Here is a 21,282-nt window from a genome sequence, read left to right as displayed (position 1 = left end):
CTTAAAATGCGCATACGCACACGCACACGCAGCCGAGTGCAGTACAGCAGAGCACAGCGTATGCCAAACCAATATGGCCAAACCTCAACGAAACGAAAATTGTTGCCCCCGGCAGTGGCAGGGGCAGCAGCGGCATCAATGGATTGCCCGCCCGTGAAAACCGGAGCCGCAGGAACAAAGCAGCGACGTCAGTGGCAGCGACCGCGGCAACTAATCAGCGGCCTCGTTTCGTTTCGTTTCATTCCCGTTACGTTACGTTCCGATCCCGATCCAGGGCCTGGCCTAATTATTTTGTAATTTTCAGCACGAAGGCCAATAAGAAACGGGGGAGGGGGCAAAAGCATTCCTGGTCATTGAGTAAAGCTCAATAGCGGGAGCCAGAGCCGGAGAGCCGGAGAGCAGCAGCGGATGCAATTCTGCGGTAGTCAGACTTGTAATTAATTTAGATGAAAACATGCCCTGGGCCAAAGGGCAGGCATCCAGAGCCCAGAGCCCAGTGCCCATAGGTTGCTGCATTGATTGCTGTCCGAGGCAATGGCCGGGGACGGCCATCGGTGGCGATATCGTTTTGCAATCGCCCCAAGCACTAAACGGTTTCCTGTCTCCCATTTCAGCCCCCTGCAGCTCAGCGATGAGCACACGAAGCTGGTCTGGACGCTCAATTACAGCCTGATCGAGTGGACATCGAAATTCGTGCCCCAATGCCATCTGTTGTCAAATACAATAATTGCGGCCAATAATTTCCTGAAGACGACCAACAACGAGGAGCTCTATTTGTGTGTTCTGCATGTGAGTATTCCGCAGATACAAGATTTTAGATACTAGAGCAGAGCAAAATGACTTAGCATGCCACTTAAACGGTTGTCAGTCCTGTCTAGCCGCCATCAAGCCACTTACTAACAGTCAGCCAGCGCGGCAGCCAGGCAGCCATGCAACAAATCTCACTGCCATTGACTAAGCTAAACGCTCGAGCTCGGCCATTTCCCACGGCGACGACGCCTCCATCCTCCATCCACCATCCACCAGTCATGACTTGTTCAACTAAGCCGGGGCAGGGCGACCCACGTTGCGCTTAATTGGTTTTTTGATTGACAATTTTCAAAAGGCACGGCAACCAAAGCGGGCCAAGCTGTCAGGCCACCACCAAGAGCAGTAGCAGCAGCAGCAGCAACAGCAGCGACAGGAACATAGGGAAAATCCAAACCAAACCAAACCGAACTGAAACCCACCAAAAACCAACGCTGTCATAACTGACAGAGCAAAACAGAGCAGAGCAGGGCAGGAGCTCAAAGCAGTGGGCCGGGTCGCCCAGCGAAAGGCAGCAGCAACAGCCAAATGTTTATTGGCCAGACCGGAACTCACACATGTGTGTGTACAGTGAGAGAGAGAGAGAGAGAGAGAGAGGGAGAGAGGGAGAGAGAGAGAGAGAGGAGGGCTTTTGGTCAATTGAAGCGTTCTCCAAATTGAACGTAATGAAAAAGAGTAGAAAATGTTTTTTTAAACGTTGCGTAGTCTTCCATTCCGTTGTGCCGTTGTGCCGCTGTGCCGCTGTCTGTGTGTCGCAATGCAGAGCGAGAACGGAGAATGCATATATAAATTCCTCAGTAATTTGCTACCATTTAATATAGAGCTGGGATTTTAATTGCAGTTTACGAGTGGGTGGGTGTGGGGGTGCGGTGCTGGGTTTTCAGTACCGAGAGTATCCTACTGAACGACAAGTAATTAAAAACTGTTTTTTGCACTGCATACTTCCGGCGATGTTCGGGACGAAAATTAAATTCGACTTTTTAAGCAATTTATGAAATTTGCACGCAATTCAATTGTCCCATTTGCTGTTGCTGTTGTTGCTGCTACTGGCTATGGTGATGGTGTCCTTGTTGCTGGCGATGGCTTTTGCTTTGATGGCCCAGAGAGTGAGCCAGGACGAGAGTGGCCAAAAAGAGAGCGGCGATGGCGAGAAAGCGCAATGGCGCGCAGCGACAACAGAGGCAATAACAATAACAATTTGCCACTCAATTAGCGTGGCCATTACTGAAAAACCCACTTAAGTATGCAATGATAAAAATTCAAAAGCGAATCGAGCGGAGCAGAGCAGAGCCGCATTGCTATTTCTATGAGATGCCCAGCCCAGCCCAGCCCTGCCCCACCCATCGCTCTATGCAGTACACCCGCACACATACACAGATAAATGTGCTCATTGTATTTATTTATCTCTTTGTCCTTCTTGTCCGTCCCCCCCAGGGCCTGGAGCGGATGGTGGTCAATAGTGGAATGCCGTCGACTCCCGCAACTCTGCCTACTGCGAGCGAGGCAATCGGAAGAGGAGGAGGGAAGTCAGGAGGAGCCATTGCTGGAGGAGCAGGAACACCAGTTGGAGCCGGAGCCGGAGCAGCCATTGAGGCTGGAGTCGGTGTCGTGGTCACACCGCAGATGCGACATAAAATTGAAAAACTTGCACTCGAATTGCTGAAAATGGAAAATGAAAAATTTTCGATTCCGGCACTGAAATTGCTTTTGTCCTGCATGTATACGGGTAAGTCTCGATTCAAAAGAAAATAACAAAAAAAATAATACCAAGATCAAATAAGTGGGCGCGTAGTGGGTGGGTGGGTAGGTTACATTTTGGGGGAAAAGAACAACAACCTCAAGAGGGGAGCAAAAATATTTTGTAATTTCATTTAATGGCGCTTCGGCCGCGAAAGGGTTCGCTTTCATAAGGAACAATTCTGCCAAAGCAGTTTTGGGGGGTGAAACAATTGTCTCTGCATGTAAAATTAGGGGGGTGGAAAATATATGGAAAATAAAAGATTTTCATTTACTTAATTCTGCAGAGACTGAATTGATTGGAAACCCAAACTTAAAGAGAGCCACAAACGAAGAGAGAAGGGACTTGGGGGAGTGTTTAGAGTGCCCTTCATTTGGCAGTTGTCTCTGTTGCGAGGATTTTAAAACTCTTACCCACCCGTCCCGGGAGCACTTTGTGTGCGAGCCAACAGTTTGGCGCTGATCATTATGGTCCGTTGAATGCGATGTGTGTGTGTGTCCTTGTCGGACGAGGCACGGGGTAATTGCCGTTGCCCACTAACTGCCACAACCCACTGTCGCCCTGTTGCACTTCAGCTGGCTGTACGTATGAGTATGAGTACGAGTATCTCTGCTGGTGCCGACCGACCAGCAATTATCCCTGTTGCTGTTATTAGCGCAATTCCAGGACAATTATTATCGTTTCAACTGTCGCACACAGGCGTTCAGGCGTCCAGGCATCGAGGCGCACACACGCCTGCCAGCTCCCGTCATGCGGTCCGATATGGCTCGTTTCTTAATGCCAAAATGTTAGTTTTCCCAATTTTGGGGGTCAAAAGTTTAGTTTTTGTGCACAAAACAGAGTGGAGTGCAGAGAGAGAGGGAACATTTTTGGTTAAATTTTTCCCGAATATATCCAGTGGATTCTCTTTAAAAAAATTGAAATTGGCAGCAAGTGGAACAAAATTCATGATGAACGACTGTGAAGAAATCAGATTCAGTGCGTTTTTTTCCATTGTTTAGTTCATTAGCAGCGGCAGTTTGCTTACCAGAAAAGCTGCAAAAAGATGCATATGGAAATCGGTTCGATGTCGATGTCTATGTTCGATGTGGCTCAACTGAAAGCCGCTTAGAATCGTTTCATTAAACTGTCCATGCCAATCTAAGGGTCGATAGCTCTCCTACTCCTCCTCCACCTGCACTACTTTATCTCGCTGTAAGTTCTATCTGTGGAAAAAAAACAAACGTTGAACCAACCATTTTAAAGCCAGAAAAAATGGGAATGTTGATTTGCTTTTGTTGTTCCTAGCTCTCGCCCATGGATCGTAGCAGAAGGAGTGGTCTGGCACAGGCCCTGCCTAACTGATGGCCATTCAACGTCCTATGCGTGGCAACTTAGCACAGCTTTCGATGCGGTGGCTGGGGAGGGAAGGGGGGTGGCCCCGCCACCGTTCCTTGCCAGAAATTATGCAAGCCGTTCGCACAAATATGTCGAAGGATGCCCGCGGCTGGATGCAGGCACGTTGTGTATTTGCCGTGCACTTTGTCAGTCCGCAGGATTGCCGACTCCCTCTAGTCCCGTTCGCCGTGGCCACACCACGCAAATCCTTTGAGAAATGTCAATGTTTGTGTAGTAGACCATTCGCGATTCCCGCTTCGCTCCCTAAATGGCGGCAACTGCCTCGATTTCTAGGCCTTGCCAACACACAAATTTCAAATATGGCAACGGCGAAGGCTCGAGCTCGAGCCCCAGCCCAATCCCGAGCACGAGCCCGGCACCGAACGAACGGAAGTTGGCCATTGCGTGGCGGGAAGGGGAGCCCCCCTTTTTTCGCTCTTTTTCCGCCTGCCTGCGTGGTTTTTTTTTTAAAGCGTTTTCTGCTTCACGCGAAAATAAACAAAAGACCGCGTCGCTGAAGACAATACAGGTCGCCCAGCAAAGGGACAGAAGGAAAAGCTGGAAAAATAGGAGAAAAAAAAAACGGAAAAATGGCGGGAAAGCAAAACAGGGAAAGTCGAAGAAAAAACGCCGTATACACATATATTTGCCCCCAAAGTTGCAAAACGCAATAATAAATATTTGCGGCAATATTGGTCACTCGGTTGGGGGGAAACATTTTTGAAAGGCGAGAGGACACCGCTTTTACGGACTAGAACAGACCATTTCTTATGACCCATACCCATTGTTGGCTGGATAGTTATGTAATAGCAAAGCAGATTTCTTTCACGTTTGAAAAAGAATGTTGGAAATGAACATGCAAATGCTAAAAAACCCAGAAATGTTTAATCTATAGAGAAGACTTTCACACTTTTTAGCGTTTTATAATACTGAAACATTCTCCAAGCCAACTGCAGAGTAGAACATTCAGATTCTGGTATCTGAGCAAACATAACACGAGGGATTATTAAATTCACGAATTATAGGCTAAAAATAACATATTTAGCTATCTTCCAGTTTGTAATGGAGCCACCTTCTCCCACCAAATTACTGAGCATCAATTAGTCGTTTACTCATTGAACGTATTGCTTTCTTGTTGGTCTAGGTTTACCACAGTTTTTTTTTTTATTTTGCTATTGTTTCACTGTACCCTTTTTTGTTGTACCCTATTGTTTTTTTTTTTTGTGCCACCGCTGCCCGCGCTTGCTTAAACGAATTTTAGAGTTTGTTAGGTTTTTTCCGTATTTTTTGTTCATGCATTGCCAGCGGCATTTGTGGCGCGCATAATTGTGGCCAGGCGCCGGACGATACCGTGCCGTGCCGGGCCGGGCCGCTCCTCGTGGGCTCAGCCACTTGGCCATACTTCATCCTTATTCAAAGCCTGCAACAACAATGCCAAAATTGGCAACAGCCAGCCAAACAAGCTGCCCGCAGGCCAACCGCCACGGACCAACAATGTTAAGCTGCAAAACAAAGGCCAAAAGTTGCTGCGGCCAAAATGGTGGGCAGATGGAATAGAAAGGGGGGGTGGTAAGGTGGGTTTAAGGTGCGCTGCGGTAGTTCGTGGGCGTTGCTCCCATTGTAAATAATTCGATGCCGCTAAACCACACTAAGCAGCAGCCACCTGGCAGCCATCCTCCCATCTGAAGCTTGGCATCATTTTTCACCTGTCTGAAAGGTGCGCAGCACATTCATTTGGGTGACCTTCTCCCGACGTATGGGGGTTTAATCGAACAACTCTAATCTATGGCTGTGGCTGTGGTTGGATTTGGCCTTGGTTCCCGCACAGAATGTTCCGTTCAGTTTTCAATTTGATGGCAATGAAACAAAGTTTGGCGCAATCCACACGAGTATATCAAAAAGCGTTCCTTTTCGCACACTGAAAAATCCATAAAATTTAAATGCAAATTTATGTATGTGTATCCTGGGGAATCAATGAAAAGGAGAGAGAGAAGAGCAGCAGCATTGGCGTGTGAAATACCGCAAGCATGTGAATAATGGCCATCGGCATGTGCCTTGAAGGCTGCTTTGTTAATTAGAAACTTTCACTTTCACGTTACCAGTCTCTACATTTTTGTGCTCTGTTTTTTTTTTTTGTTCCTTTAGGGTCTGCCGCACAGCTGGAGAACACTGAGCTGTCGAACGGGATTGTCCAGGACGATCCGGAGATAATCGCCCAGCAAAACGATAAAGTCGATATACTTTTGCATTGTATTAAATCATCGACTCGAGATGCCGCCTGGATTTATGGACAAGTGCTGTGCCAAATTATTCGTGATTTAGTGCCACCGAATGAAATATTGACGAAGGTCATAAAGGAGTTTCTGGCCATAAATCAACCGCACGGCGATGTTATTGCCATGATTGTATATCAGGTGAGTAGTAGCCAGAGATCTTCCCACCATCCCCCACACCACCCCACTTCAAGCTCTAGCAAAAGGTAAAGACGTTTCCCATCGCCATCGCCCAGCAGCCATTCGTGCGTAGTGGCCTCGCACACATTGCCACAGGCCCCTGCCATTGCCAGTGCCAGTGCCACTGCCAGTCTCTGATATGTGGATGCTGGGTTCATTTTATGAGTCCTCCTCGACCAGTGCCCTGTGCTCTGCTGTGCTATTTCCTGTGTCCTGTGCCTGGAGACCGGAACGGAATGGGGCCAATGCAGCGCTAATGCCTCCTTCGGCCACAAGTCGAAAGGGTAAAATACTTGCCACCAGCCGCCAGCTGCCAACTGCCACTGCCACTGCCATTCTGGCTCTTCTGCCTCTGTCGATTTCCACATACCGTATGTATGGGACATGTGTTGGAGTGCGTGTGCGTCTGTGGAATTTTTGGTAGCTTGAAAATTAATGGAATTCATGGCTACAGCTTGGCCCCTGTCCAGCCGGGCAGTCGGGCAGGTATGTGGGTCAATACGAGGCGCCACAGACTGCGACCAATGTTTTCATTAGGTTCAAGGTTGCCTTGTCTTGTGGGTGCGTGCATGGAAATTAATAAAACCAAGCTCGGCTCTCGGGCTGACTGTGACGGTGGCCCTGTACCTGGTTCATGGTCCCTGGTCCCTGGGTCCCTGGATCCCTCGGTTGGCACTGTCATTGGCAGGCAGTCGGCCAGCAGGGAAAGCGATTCCCTGGCTGCGGAATTTCATTAGCCAACTTTTCGCCACAAAGTATGCTGAAGACTTTTGCTGCCTAACGCACCTTTTGAGGCGCACAATAAAATTTAATTTCCGTATTGCAGGAGTGTTCGTGGTGGGGGTGGGATGGGGATGCTGGTTTGCTTTTACTTCTATTTAACCATATTGTTGTCAGCCACTAACCCGTTCTCCCATCTCGCACTTGGCAGGTCTTTCGGTCTGCCATCGACTCGTCGTACCTGCAAATGCTGCAGGACTGGTTGATCTGCACGCTGCCAACGTTCCTCGCCCAGCCGGAGCAGCAAGGTGTCTGGGGCCTCAGCGTCATCTTTTTATCCGCTTCCATAAATCTGCATTTGATTAAACTATTTCCGCTGGTGCTCGGCATCGGGGCAGGCAACTCCTCCTCCCCGCCGGCGGCCGTGTCTACAGCGGGCGCGGGAACAGGTACGGGAGCGGAGTCAGCGACGGCGGCGGGCTCATCCACAGCGCCCCGTAAATTGGGTCAGCACGAAATTGCATTGTTCGTGACAGCTGCACAAGATTTCCATGCGAAATTGAGTGGCGAGCAGAGGCAACGCTTCCGCGAGGCCTTCAGCAGCTTCGAGCAGAGTCAAGTCTATGGCCGGATGCTGCAGCGCTTGTGATAGGGGAATGCCGACAGCGCCGAGGGGCACAGGCACAGGCACTGGCTCAGCCACAGCCACAGCAATAGCTATAGCGATAGCATATAATCATCCTGCACTCTTTGCCAGGCTATTTATCTTACGTTTAATTCCAATCGCAGCATCGAAATGAATTGCAGCGGATACGGATTTGGCAGCGGCCCACTCAGCGGCAAAACTTGCTCCAAAGACAAGCGCAAGCGTGAATAACTAATTGCCCCGAGGAGGTCCCCGAGAAAGTTTAGCCGGATGCCCTGGCCAGCGCCGGATATGCAGCCCTCCTGCGTCTTTGCGTCCAAGGGTTTTCTTCTGGGGCTGCTTCGCAGCAAAACTTTTTTAATAGTTGGCGAATACAAAATTAATTTATGCTTTACATTATGTGTAACTAATATTTAAATTATTGCAAACGAATGCACGCCGCACGGCCCTCACCGCCCCGCCGCTGCCATCCCAAATCTGGCCGAAAGTTTAACGAGGCCACTAGCGAGCGACCCGCAATTAATTCCCGTGGTCGAGGCTTCGACAAGGGCCCCGGAACCAGCAGCCAGCAACCAGGCAGGACGCGCACGGAAATTATGTTCTTGTCAGTTTTTGGGGGTAAAGTTTATCATTTATTTATCATGACGTGGCTTGTTAGGCAAGAAAGAAGTTGGCCGGCCGGCCAGCCGGACGGTAGTGGCCATTAGTATGCGGGCTATCCAATTCCTGGTTAATTTCTAATCAAATTACTTAAAAATTCCATTATGCAAACAGCCCTACCCCTCGACACTAATCTTAATCTTAATCAACCACTTGCTTGTTTATTCCAATTGTAATCAATATAATGCGTATATGATATCTTGTTTAATAAAATAAAAATGACTAATATCAAACCTGCATCGAATTATAATTTATCAAATGGAAACCGGTAGGACTTGTTCAATATCTGATTCATAAAATGCATTTCGGCTTTGCCAACTTCATCTCCCTCCAAGTACAGCACTTTGCCAACTAACCGAGAAATTTGGAATGCGTATTTGGATTGCATTCCGCACTGTATGCAAATCTGTTTGAACTTTTGCACTTCCACTTCTACCTGGTGGCGCACGTAACGATGCTCCGAAGAGTTTTCTGCTCACCAACAAAGAGCATTCAAGTTGACAAAATGTTGCACCGAAAGTATCGAACAAGAACCTCTGCACGTGGCAGAAAAAAACACACACACAACTATTTGGGAATGGCTAAACTTTCGGATGCCCTCGGATAACAAAACCCTCTGCTATGTTTTCAGCTGTAAAATCGATAGACAATGCAGAAATTTCGAGTGTTTAAAAATATTTAAAAACTCGAACTAAACGCATCGTTTTGCGTTCAAGAACATTGGATTACGATGATGTCAGAGATGCAGTCCGCTTTGCAAATTCTCAATAAAATGGTTGCTTCTTTTGACTGGTATAAATCGACAATAGGTAGAGTCCCCGCAATCGCTAAGAATTAACTGACTTATGGCTAAAATCGAGCTTCAAGAAGTCTAGTAATCTAGGATAGTTCTGGTACTTGGGTACCGGCTACTACAACCCCTCTGGATATACCCTCCCGCCTGAAGAGTACCCCTTAAGGGAAATCGGCTGCATGTGTTTTGCCTTCTACCGGCTGCGTATGGTTTTTGTACTGAAATTGACAGATCAACTTTTGCACGCGTAGTCGGTGTGTGTTTCTGTGGGGGCAGGCAGGAGGACGGCTTTGTGTGGATGCAAAAGCTTGCCGGAAATTTGCCAGTTCAACGCGAATTGACAAAAAAAAAAACCAGCCGGTTCAAAAGGAAGTTGCAGCCCACACCAAAATGAACTGCAAAGCTGTTCAAAGTTGTTTTTCTGTTTTGGCGCGACCACATTATGCAATCGAGCAGAGCACAGCACGGTGGGTGTGGGTGTGTCTGTGTCTGCCTCTGTCTCTGTCTCTTTCTTTTGCTCTCTAGCTGTCTCTTTCCGTTCTCTTGTTTCGCCGATGCCGAGTGAGTGTCAAGACAATGTTCCCCTTGTCGCCATTATGCCGCACGCCAAGAGGCAATTTGGCCAATGCTCTTGCCATAAACTGCAACATTCCGGCTATCAGCATTTGGTTACGCTTCATTTGGCCAAATAACCGTAACGGGCCAAGGCACAGATTGCGGCCCCGGCCCCTGCCCCAGCCACAGCTACAGCTTGGCAGCCTTTCGAGTCGCGTGCGACTGACCGAGCCCAGGTGGGCCGGACCGGCACAGCTCGTGTTCTCGCGGCTCCCAGTTGCCATGACCTACGCATAAGTCCAATGACTCGAATGGCGGCCCTGCGAAATATCGAGCTAAGAGCGTGTGTTCCATTGCTCGCCGTTCCGCTCTCGCTGGACGCGCTCTCTGCTGCTGTTAACTGTAAACTCACCACCTTTCGGAGTCGCTCTCTTCGATGGGCCGCTCTTAAGTCTCTCTTGGAGCTGCTCTCTCTCTCGGCTGCCAGGAGTAGGTCAGTAGTGTAACAGTTCCATTCCCATTCCGATTCGTTCCATTTGGCGCTGGTGCCCGACAGCCCCACGTAGACTCCGACTCGGAGGAGTTTGGCTGCTGCTTTGTATGCAGTCGGCATACACGGATATCCCACAATTTCTTAATACTCGGATGGCTTTAAACAGAGCAGAGAGCGGGTGTACTCGGAAGGGGGGTAGTGGGGAGTGGGAGGGTGCCAACGACAACTGTTACACTCACAGTTATGATTATTGTTATTATGATAATGTCAGCAGTGGTTGTTGTTGTTCTTGTTGTTGTTGTAATTCCCGAATTGTTTGGCTATTTGCTCGGTGTGGGAATGACTTATCCCAAGTTTTGGCCCAGCGAAGTGTGCCAGCCAAGCCTGGCCAAGCAGAATCGATCCATTGATTTTCCAGGGTTTCCCATTTCGCATTTCCCATTTGCCCAACGAATGTTGACACCTGTTCCCCCAGTCCTGCTTTGCTAGCTAGCCTGTGCCTGTTCTCTTCTGTTTCGTTTCTGTTTGCCAGCCACACCTTGGAGAAGCTCATTTGAAATTTTGATTACATTGCCATCAGGCCGGAGAGGAACCTGTCAGCGACTGATACGCATTAATTACGTTACTCTCGTGCCCGTACCTGGTGTAAAAAGCAACGCCTCGACACTAGGCGGAGCCGCTTATTAAAATTGAATAAATTATGCAAAAGTGCGCGTGACAGGCGGTGGCTGAGACATAGGCACAGGCAGAGGCAGAGGTTGGGGCAGAAGCACAAACTCCAGCCAATACACGCCACGATCCACTAGATGGACACGGCATAATTAATTCCACTTTCCTGCCGCCACCGCCTCGGGGAACCGAATGCAATCAACGTCTTGAGTCTGCTTCCTTGGCCAAAGTCAAGGTTTCGGAGCCATAACATCATGTGACCGACAATTGCTGTTGGCTTAAGCTGGCTAATGGTTAGGTAAACCGCAAATCTCCGAGTCATGGCGACCAGCACTAGACGGAGTCACAGCCCAAGCCTCAAGTGATTGTCAGCGGGGGACTCTGCTCTGGAAATGGAGCGCCAATGCAGCAGTTTATTTCAATCCATATCGATGGTTAGCCGAGTGTTTAAACTGCGTGAATAACTGTGTGAATAGCATTTATTACAGAATGAACATTCAAATGCCACTGGTCAAACGGATATACATAGTTTATTTGGTTCCCAAAATTCAATAAATTAACACGCGATTGTGTTTGTTAAATCTTTAATTGTTTGCACACAAATTGATTAACAAATTCTCTTACATAAATAGTTTTAGCTGCATCGAGTGCCATATACGGGGGAGATACACACTGACTGGTATAATATATTTGTGCACCGAATACATGCGTGTGCAATAGGTATAATATCCGTCTAGGACACCATATAATCTATCCTTAGTAGCCTACAATAAACAATCCACTAAGCTATGTGCTATGTACAAGAAATGACTTAACTCTAGCCATTCGAAAATGGGCGCCATTTCAGTGCCCGATGATAGCTTTGCTTTAGTCCCTGGGTCGCCGCTAATTAAGGGCACATGTGCCGTCCACATTTACTTCATCACTGGCCTTCACTTCCACTGGCCTCACTCAATTGTCAGCCGTCGGTCAATCATAGCGCAGGATACTTCCCTGGGTGTCGTTTACATTCCCGTTGTGGAGGTCCTGCCACAGGATGTCTTGCGAGGCGGCGGCAAGTCAGATGTGTAATTCTGATATCGATGCGAACAGTTAATGGCCTGCGGAAACACCAGAAACAGAAACAGAAATAGAGAGAGACTGAGACTGAGACAGAGGCAGAGACATGGTAGGAAATGATGGAAAATTGGCAAAACTTAATGCTAAAAATACATAAAATACCAACTGAACAGCAAATTCGGAGAATTCTGGGACCAACTAAATTTGATTAATGATCTGTTTTGATGCACAGTCACTGCAATGGGGAATCCGGGACGTGGGCTATTCCCTTGTCAAGGCCCCACTGGTTGGGGATGGTTGCCGTCGCTTTGCATTTGAATTATTAGATTTGATTCAATATTCAATTATTTAAGTGGTTTGAGGTGTTGAAATGCCAGCAGAGAAACGGCGACTGGCCTAGCAACCAGCACAGAACTGGAACCCAAACCCAGAGCCGCTCTGGGACCCCGATTGGGTGGGGTGATTGGGATTTTGGATTGGATTGGATTGAGCGGTGGGTGGGGTGGTGAGAGTTTGCATATAAATGATTTATGAATTTGCGCTTTGATTGAACTGCCTGAAATTGTTGATTAGTGCCTCGTCATAGAAACAACAACAACAACAGCAGCAGCCATCAGCGGTCTGTGGAGTCTCCATTTGTAGGTTGAATGCCTCCAGGGAAGTGAGTACGCCCCGGCAGGGTGGGCAGGGGGGTATGGCATGGATTCAGTTTTGCTCATTATTTGATTATATCAAATCGGCAGGATACACGGCACAGCAGCCGAATGGGTTCAAAATTATGAGGGGAATAGATTAAACTCAAATTTAAGAAGAACTTGTTGATGGGTGCAATAGGTTTGAGAGTGAGTGAGTGAGAGTTTAGATAAAGGTTTAGATGTAGATTTATGTGCAAAATAGCCAACGCTGTCTTACTGTAGTATATTCGAAAGTGTTTTCTCCTTGCTGCTCTCCCGATGCTGCATTATTCAGGAGTTTTCGGACGATAAAGGACAGCCAGCTCGTGCCGACCATCTGGAAAACAGACACAGCAGACACACGCTGACATATGAATGGAGGTTTGACTAATGGACGTGCCAGGCAGCTGGGCAATTAGTCAGATTGACACTCTGCCCACCACGTGGATCTGGAAAATCTAAAAAAGTTCAGGCACAACACGCTCCCAGCTAGGTCCTAACTTCCAGCTCCCAGCTCCCAGCTCCTAGCTGATAGCAGCTAGTGCCAGCAACAATGGCAAACAACAGTGTGCCAATTTAATTAATGTAATTAATCTAATTTAATGACTTGACAAACACATCAATTAGCGAAAGGCAAACCAGCCCATGACCATGACCGGAACACAATTTATATGCAAAGTGCCAAAAGCTTTGCACAAAATGAGGAATTTCCCCCGAAAAACAAGACTCACGCACCGCAGCAGCAGCAGCAGCAGCAGCGGGAAAACAAATTAAAATATTAAAATTAAGCCACAAAATGATTGAAAGGAAATGTTGTATAAGTCTCGCTCGCCAGTCGACAACCGACAAGCGACAGTCGACAGCCTTGCCGACCATCGATGACTCCAATGCCTCAGACAGGACCAGCTCCTGCGGCTCCTGTGGCTCCTGTTTTGTGTCTTGTGTGTTTGTCCCTAAAGTAATTAAAAGTGAGTAAAGCAAAATCAGGCCCTTAGCGTGGGAGGAATACAGTGTCTGTCTCTCTGTCCAGTGATTTGCGCCCCGCAACGTTTTTTGTGTTTATGCAAATGGCCGCTGACCAAAAGAATTAATGCGTCCCGAAAGTGAGTTGAATTGGAATGAGCCCAAAAACTGAACTGAGCTGTGGTCCAAGGTCTGCTCGTGCTCCCAGTCCCGTCCCTGCTGTCTCTGAGCTAAACACCACTGGATGCCAATGCCGACAATGGCCGTCAATGAATTTGCATAGAATTCCATAAAAAACCACCCGAAAGAAAACAGAAAACCAAAATGGAAAGCCTGTAATTTCGTTTTCTTTCAATGTGTTGCTAATTTGGGACAGTCTTTAAGTGAAATCAGTACAATTTCGGGATATATCACGTGAGTTTTGCCTCTCAGCAATATGTGTTCATTGGACTCTGCAAAGGTATTCCAAGCGATGTTTGCCAGATGTCTGCTTCGAATGCCACTCCGATGCACTTCACTAAATGCTGAAATTTGGAATGTTTTTTTCTAACATAGACTTTAGGCTGGGAAAATTCGACAGCATATTTGGGAAATATTTCCCAGAAATAAATGTGCAAACGAAGCAAACACTACTCCGATGCACTTCATTAACTGAATGCTTGGAATGCAATATTTCTGATATATCCAGACTACAATTATATAGAATATTTTTGTGTTCACGACATCCAAGACTGAAGTAGGGAGCGAGGGGGAGCTCTCTCTTTGTGTTAATGCACAGCAGCTGCGAAATGTTCTCGGGGGGAATGGCTCCGCCCTGTTGCCGGAGCTTTATAAATAGAGATGGACGGTCAGATGATGATCTGCGCTGATCCAATTTGATGGCAATGAATGACTGCTTATTTCGAGAATTCCGCTGTAAATTTCACGTATTTATAACGTAATTTTCCGATGGCGATGCTACTGCCAATGATGCTGCGATAAAGGCCAAACAGAGTTCCACCCACGCGGCGTATGCGCGTTTTTCGCACTTAACTCATTAAAACGGCCGCCTGCTTGCCCAAAATTTAGAGGGGAAACGCGCCTCCAGTCTCGCTATGGATTCTCGCTGCTTTTGTTTCTTTTGTCTGCTGTTATGGTAAATTATTTAATTACATTTTAGATTTTTGATTTCGAATTGAAACTTTGGCACATTAAAAAATCTCATTAGGATAGGGAGAACGGGAGAATGGGGGAATGCGCTTGGGCGGAAATGAACGTAAATGCTTCTGGCGCCATTCGCAGTGCCATTTCTGTCTACCACTTAATAAATCAATATAAAAATGCAAACTGGGTTGAGTGCGATGGCTCTCTTGAAAATTATGACAAATAAAAAGTGGCATAAAATGAAAGTGCAACTGGAAAACAATGCTCTGAAAGTGCCGCATTCAATTCATCAATATATTGACCGAGCACTCAAATGCCAGGCCATTGAAGAGCCTTCCAGTGGGCCAGGCTGGGCCAGTGGGCGGGCCAATATCCTCGCCACTCACCTTGTAGAAGGCCTTGCGGAAATTCTCAGAGAGAAAGGCGTAGAGCAGCGGATTGATGCAGGAGCTGCTGTACGCCAATGTCTGGGCACAGATCTGCATGATGATGAGGAACAGGCTATGCGCCTCATAGACATCCAATGCCTTCAGCAGCAGGATGAGCTAACAAAGGAGAATAGAAGAGAATATTAAATGCAATTGATGAGCAAAAACAACACTCAATTATGCCACTTACTTGCACGGGCAGCCAGAGCGAGGCAAAGGCTATGACCACCACCACGACGAGCCGGGTGACCCGCTTGCGTCCACGCTGCGACTCCTTGGACATGCGCACGCCGCTGCCCTGTCGCCAGAGACGCATGATCATGCGCACATACAGCCCGCTGATGATCATCAGGGGCAGCAGATAGGTGCTGATGAAGAAGCTCAGCTGGTAGGTGCCGGCGTCCAGCAGATCGTTGCTCGTAAAGCGGCACAGGGCATAGGTGATGTTGGAACTGTTATCGTAGTGAACCTGCAAAGGGCAATCATTGTGTGAACATGTATCGAATATTGCGCATATGTCAAGTTGGTTGTGACAGTTGCATGTCAGACAGCCAAACAGCCAGACAGCCAAACAGCCAGACAACCCCCGCAGCCAGACGTCGTAAATAAAACTACGAGTTAACTGTCAAACGAATAGTTCGGACAACGACAACTAACTCGCAATCTGACTTTGTTGCTCTGTCGCTGACAGTTGCCTGACAAATGGGAAAAGGGAAGTGGAACTGAGAATGGTAATTCAACGGGTACTGGCACTAGTACTGGCACTGGCACTGGCACTGGCACACTGGTACTCGGATTGGGGATTGTTCTATTGGCTGGACTAGACCAGCCGTGCTGACGCTTAGGAGGGTCATAAACTGCCTGGCGTATCGTAAAAATATTTTGCAGCTTTTGTATACAGCTTTTTGTTTACAATCTCTGCTGATTTCTCTTCTGCCTCGTTGTATGCAAACATATAGAAAATCGTATTTAAAAAATCTTTGCCTTAATGCCGAAAATGCTTACAAAAATGTTTGTTTATTACCGCACTATTGTTGTTCTTACACTGAACGAGATGTTGGCCCACAAATTGAGTTCAGATCTGCGCATCGTCAAGTCAAGTGCCCAAGGCTGCCCGCCCGAAGACAAATCATCAGCAGAAGCCCAACAGAAGCTGATTTGACCTCATTGTATTTCAAATTGATTGACTTTAGATATTTGACAATGGCTTTTAATGCACTAATGTCGTTCTTTTGGGGGGAACTCTTTCCCGAGCAGCTGTCAGTCCCATGGCAGAGAAATATAGCCACAGTGCGTAAGCAGACATATGCGTTTATGATTATTAGTTATTGATTTCTAATAAAAAGATAATGACACACACACACACCAAGTCAGACTGCCACAAGTATCTCCATATCTGTGTGTGCTGCAGACCAACAAATGTAATATGGAAATAATTAATAGCAAACTGTTAATTAACATGTTGATCAAACATGACTTAATTATGCCTCTTTATCGCATCGCATGCCCCTCTTTGTATTTGTATTTGTATTTATATTTGTATCCGTGTGAGGGGCGATAACAAAGCAGAGCGCACACATGAGCATTCAATTTGACCAGATATTTTTCCAGCTTAATCCCTAGACAAAGGCCAACACATAAGCAAACAAACCAGCGACCCAATGCAGCTTTTGCGGGGGGGTAGACAAACATACCGAAGCGTGAAATGCCATTTAATAAAAAATTAGCTTACAATAACAAACTCTGGACGAAGACCCACTCTCCGGCTCGGTATCTGGAGCAGTCAATGGACCATTTCGTAGATAAAATAGCTCATCGCCAAATCGACGATTATATCCGTTTAATTACGCGCGACTCTTTCACTATGCAAAGGAGATTGGCCCAGTAGTCTCAGGCATGCGTGCGGAAAACAAATCAAACACAGAAACAAGAAAGAAAATCGAACTACGAAGTCGAAACAGAAAATACCCTCAGGCTAAACTATAGACTGAGATACTCTGCAGTATATAGCGAAAGGTGTGACTGAGTAACGAAAATTCTTCATTTTGTACGCATCAAAAATCTGGCCAAAATCCATCTGCCAGAGTAATCAAAAGTTGGTCGCGTGTGATGTGGTCTCTGGTTTATTGGCTGTAGGGGAATGGGAACATATAGATAACTTGATATTGCGAAGGAGGGCATGCAAATGGGAGTGGGAATGGAATGTTGCCCCGTATGTGACGTCAACAGGAAAATACCCAAGTGCAAAGCTTTGATTAGCTGATGTGGCATATTGAATGCTAACCAAAATGGAGCAATCGAATACCCATAGAGAGCTGTTCTAATCATGATAATTTAGAGGCCTCTCGCTGAGAATTTAATGAAATAATAATTGATATGATGACGGACGGAGCGCAACCATAAGCAAACAGAACAACATGTACGACTACGAGACGAGTATCTATCTATGTATATATCTATGTATATATGAGTATTTGGCTCATCAAAGTGTGGCGTTTATTTAACAGTTAACTTGTTCCTCGCACTCTCCACATTGATCATAAAGCCATTAGGGTCCGGAGGCTGCCAACTGCGCATTGGCCGCCGCCGCCGTCAAGGTCGCGGCCATGGAAGACATTTATCATACGCAGTGTGCACCCAAAGTTTCCAAGTGCAAAGTTCCCATAATGACCACTTGTTACGACCTGCAATGATTTATGAATATTTGAATGTTCGAAAGGGGAAGGGGAAGCCATACAAAGCAACAGTTGAAATTATACAGCCCCTTGTAGCGTTGGGGGCTGCGGGGCGTTGGCACTGCGTGGGGGGGGATTTTGATCTTTGGGACTGCCTACGCCAGTTGGCAAGTGTTTCTCGCTGGCTATCTGCTCTATAATTAAAAATTTATGAATTTAAAATAGCGAATTAGTAACAAAAACAATTCGGGCGCCCATCTCGCCCATCTCGCACTGTAGCAAAATCTTCAATATAAACACACACAAAACCCAGAGCAACATAAAAAGAGGCAGGCCAGGCAACCTTAATAGAAGCCAAGTGAAAGCAAATGATTTGCATCAGGATCATTGAGAGGGGGCAATTGGCTCCACCATCGAGCGGATCGAGCAGATCGACCATCTATATCTGTAGTCCCGCGGCATTGACGTGTAGCTCTAGGAATCTAACGAGGTGACGATGATGGAAAGCAATAAATTTGCCTGGCCTCTGTTATTCACAGCAAATTTAGGCACAGCAGGCCCCAGTCGAATTTTGCCCCGGCCCCCCCTTGGAATCCGCGTGGGAATACTTACCACCACCTCGTGGGCAAAGGTGACCGGAATGGAGATGGTCAGCACCACAGTCCACAGGGTGAATATGGCTATCATCGTAATGTGCTCCGTGCGCAGCATCCGGGAGCGTATGGGATGGACGACCGCCAGGAAGCGGTCGATGGACATCAGGACGAGCGTGTAGATCGAGGCGAAGGCCGTCACCACAATCAGGTACTGGGTGCTGCGGCACCAGAAGTTGCCGAACGGCCAGCGTGTGGTGACATAGTCGGTGGCCGTGAATGGGATGCAGATGATCACGAAGAGGAGATCGGAGACGGCCAGGTTCAGGATCAGCAGATTGGTGGTCGAGCGCATGTTCTTATTGGCCACCACCACCATGATGACCAGCAGATTGCCAAAGAAACCCGTCACGGCGATGATGCCGAAGAAGAACGGCACCAGCCAGCGCACAGTGTCCTCGATGGACACTCGATCCTCCTCGGCGAAGAAGGGCTCCGGGGTGACGCCCACTGCCGCACTGGTGACGTTTGTGGCGCCAGTGACATTCGCCAGGGATATCGTGATGTTCTCCATTTCGTTTGATTGTGATTGTGATTGTAATTGTAATTCCTTTGGTGTTTGGTGTTTGTATGGATTTTTTTACATTTCACTTTGATGGCACTTTGATGGAACGACAGAAGATGGAGGACATTTTCAATTCCCCCATAGCCTTTGTGCTGCGGAAATTTCAAGTTTTATGCTTTACTTTTTTCTTGTTTCGCTTTCACAGTTCATCGAATTCAAATAACAAATTTCCAATTAGGAGATTTTCACAAAGCAGCCGCAACGAAAATTCAATTATCATCCGCAATATTGCCACGACACGAGCAGCCTGGCACCCTCAGAGCCCTACTGCACGGAGCACGGAGCACGGAGACCGGTCGGAATCGTTCATTCGTTTCAAGGTGGACAAAGGCAATAGCAATCACACCCACCCCACCCCTTCCACTTGCAGGGAGAGCAGAGAGCAAGCGATAACGGTAATTGTAACAAGGTAAGACAACAACCAAAGGACACGAGCACACCAGAAAGGAAAGGAGAAGGCAACGGGCGAAAGGTAGACAACACTGCCACGTGCAAATCGGCGCCGACGCAGCCAAAACTGTGTCGTGTCACACCCTGACAACCGGGCACCTCGCTACGATACGATACGATACAATACGACACGATACGCGATACGCTGCCCCCAGTGCCGAGTGGGGGGGACGTGGACATCCACGCTGCACCTATACCATAAATTCAATATGATGTCCGTTTCTCCGTTTCGGGCCGGTTTCTGTTTTCGGTTTTAGGTTTTTCGGTTTTTTCGGTTTTTTGTTTACGGTTTCCGTTTTTATGGACAAAACTAATGGCATAACTTTCTGCGTTGCCAAACAACACGTTCCACCGACAGGCGGCTGCCTCCTCAGCAGAATTCGCAAAGAGATATCATTTCACTATGGCAAACACTAGGGATAGCAGGCAGCATCGGGAATTTAATTTGGATTTTGGGTTCCGTTCGATTGGTTCTATTTGGGCCAAAAATCAAAAGTCCAAACTGCACGCGTTCGTTTCCAGCGCTCTACTGATTGTTGGATGGTCTGTGCCACAGATGACTACAGCGACGCTGCCGCTGGCTGCCGGAGCAGCGGCTGAAGCAGAGGCAGCGACGCCTGGAACACACGGCGTACACTTTATGTGGAAAGAGTGCTTTGGGGGGCCATTCCCCAACTGCTGGACGGATTGTTTGCTCTCCACTGCCCCCAACAGTTGGCCTGGGGATCGTTAAGAGCTACAACAAATGGTCACCAATCTCTGCCGGCTCTGGATTCCCGCATCCCGCTGACACTGTTGCCATTGTGTTGCACAGCTGGAGGTCTGCGTGGATGTCGTCAGCTTCAGCTTCAGGCCTCAGGCTCAACGTCTACGTCTGCCGCACAGCTGGCGTCTCGGCCAGCGTCGCTGCTCTGCGTGGCAGTTCTTTAGTACTTTGCTTAATTTCTCTGATTAACTGACAGAGGAGGAAAAAAAAAGCAAATAAAAAGCACAGGCACGCGTTTGGTTCACGCCCCTAGGCAGCACTTTCTCCGCCCCGTGCCGTATATAATGTCTGCTGGGGCTTATCGGCCTGCTCTTGTCGCTCCCCACTGGCTTCCCTGTGCCACCCCCAGGAGCGACTGGGTTAACAACGTTTACACCTTTGGACGGACGCCGGGGGACGTCATGTCACAACATTATATAACCGCAGAGCAGAGCAGAACCGAACCGAACAGAGATACAGAGTCTTGTCCTAGCTCGAAGCCTCATTTACATGCTTTTTATTGCCACTGCCAGCGCACTCACCTGTCACCTGCAGACGTCGTAGCCAGCGCAGACGCCAGCGCCAGCGTTGGCGTTGGCGTTGCCGTTAGCGTCACCGTCAGCGTCAGCGGCAGGTGTGGCCCCATCAAATCTGCGGCCGAGCTGCTGTCTCCCGGCATTTGTGTTGATGGTGGGGCATGCCTCGGTGCGCCCCTGACGAGGACGTCGCCAACCTGATGAGATTAAAAGCGAATTAAGCGCCATGAGCAGCAATAGCAACAACAGCAACGGCAACGGGCCATGAGAAACAAAAAATAAACGAAGTCTTGGCAAACAGCAAACAGCAAGCGGCATTATGTTTATTTAATGCCTGCGACTGTGAACTTAATGAAGTCTTTAATTCTTAATGCAAGTTCATTGCCTATTTAAGTGTCCAACGGAGCGTGGCCATGGCCGTGTTCAAGCGGAAGTGGCAGTGGCAGTGGAATGCGGGCAGCTTAGGTCCTAGGCTGCCCC

General features: G+C 47.8%; 2 protein-coding genes across 2 annotated transcripts in view; one reads left to right on the top strand and one right to left on the bottom strand.

Annotated features, from left to right (window-relative positions):
• Positions 1-8,629, top strand: part of LOC111067168 — a 41,552-nt gene extending 32,923 nt beyond the window's left edge. Inside the window, 4 exon segments of the mRNA XM_022356222.2 lie at positions 615-789; positions 2,242-2,533; positions 6,068-6,336; positions 7,307-8,629. Of these exon segments, the coding sequence (XP_022211914.2) occupies positions 615-789; positions 2,242-2,533; positions 6,068-6,336; positions 7,307-7,744 (1,174 nt within the window). The 3' untranslated portion in view covers positions 7,745-8,629.
• A 2,868-nt stretch (positions 8,630-11,497) lies between these two features.
• On the bottom strand, positions 11,498-20,035 carry LOC111068146 (allatostatin-A receptor). Its single transcript, XM_022357504.2, has 4 exons — positions 18,466-20,035; positions 15,369-15,647; positions 15,137-15,295; positions 11,498-12,011 (listed from the first exon to the last, which is right to left on the bottom strand). Exons 1-4 carry the CDS (start codon positions 19,018-19,020, stop codon positions 11,916-11,918), a joined length of 1,089 nt encoding a protein of 362 aa, XP_022213196.1. The 5' UTR covers positions 19,021-20,035; the 3' UTR covers positions 11,498-11,915.
• Positions 20,036-21,282: the final 1,247 nt, after the last annotated feature.

The sequence above is a fragment of the Drosophila obscura genome, unplaced genomic scaffold, assembly GCF_018151105.1.
Source record: "Drosophila obscura isolate BZ-5 IFL unplaced genomic scaffold, ASM1815110v1 contig_150, whole genome shotgun sequence".
Lineage (NCBI taxonomy): Eukaryota > Metazoa > Arthropoda > Insecta > Diptera > Drosophilidae > Drosophila > Drosophila obscura.
This window is presented reverse-complemented; position numbering and strand designations above follow the sequence as displayed.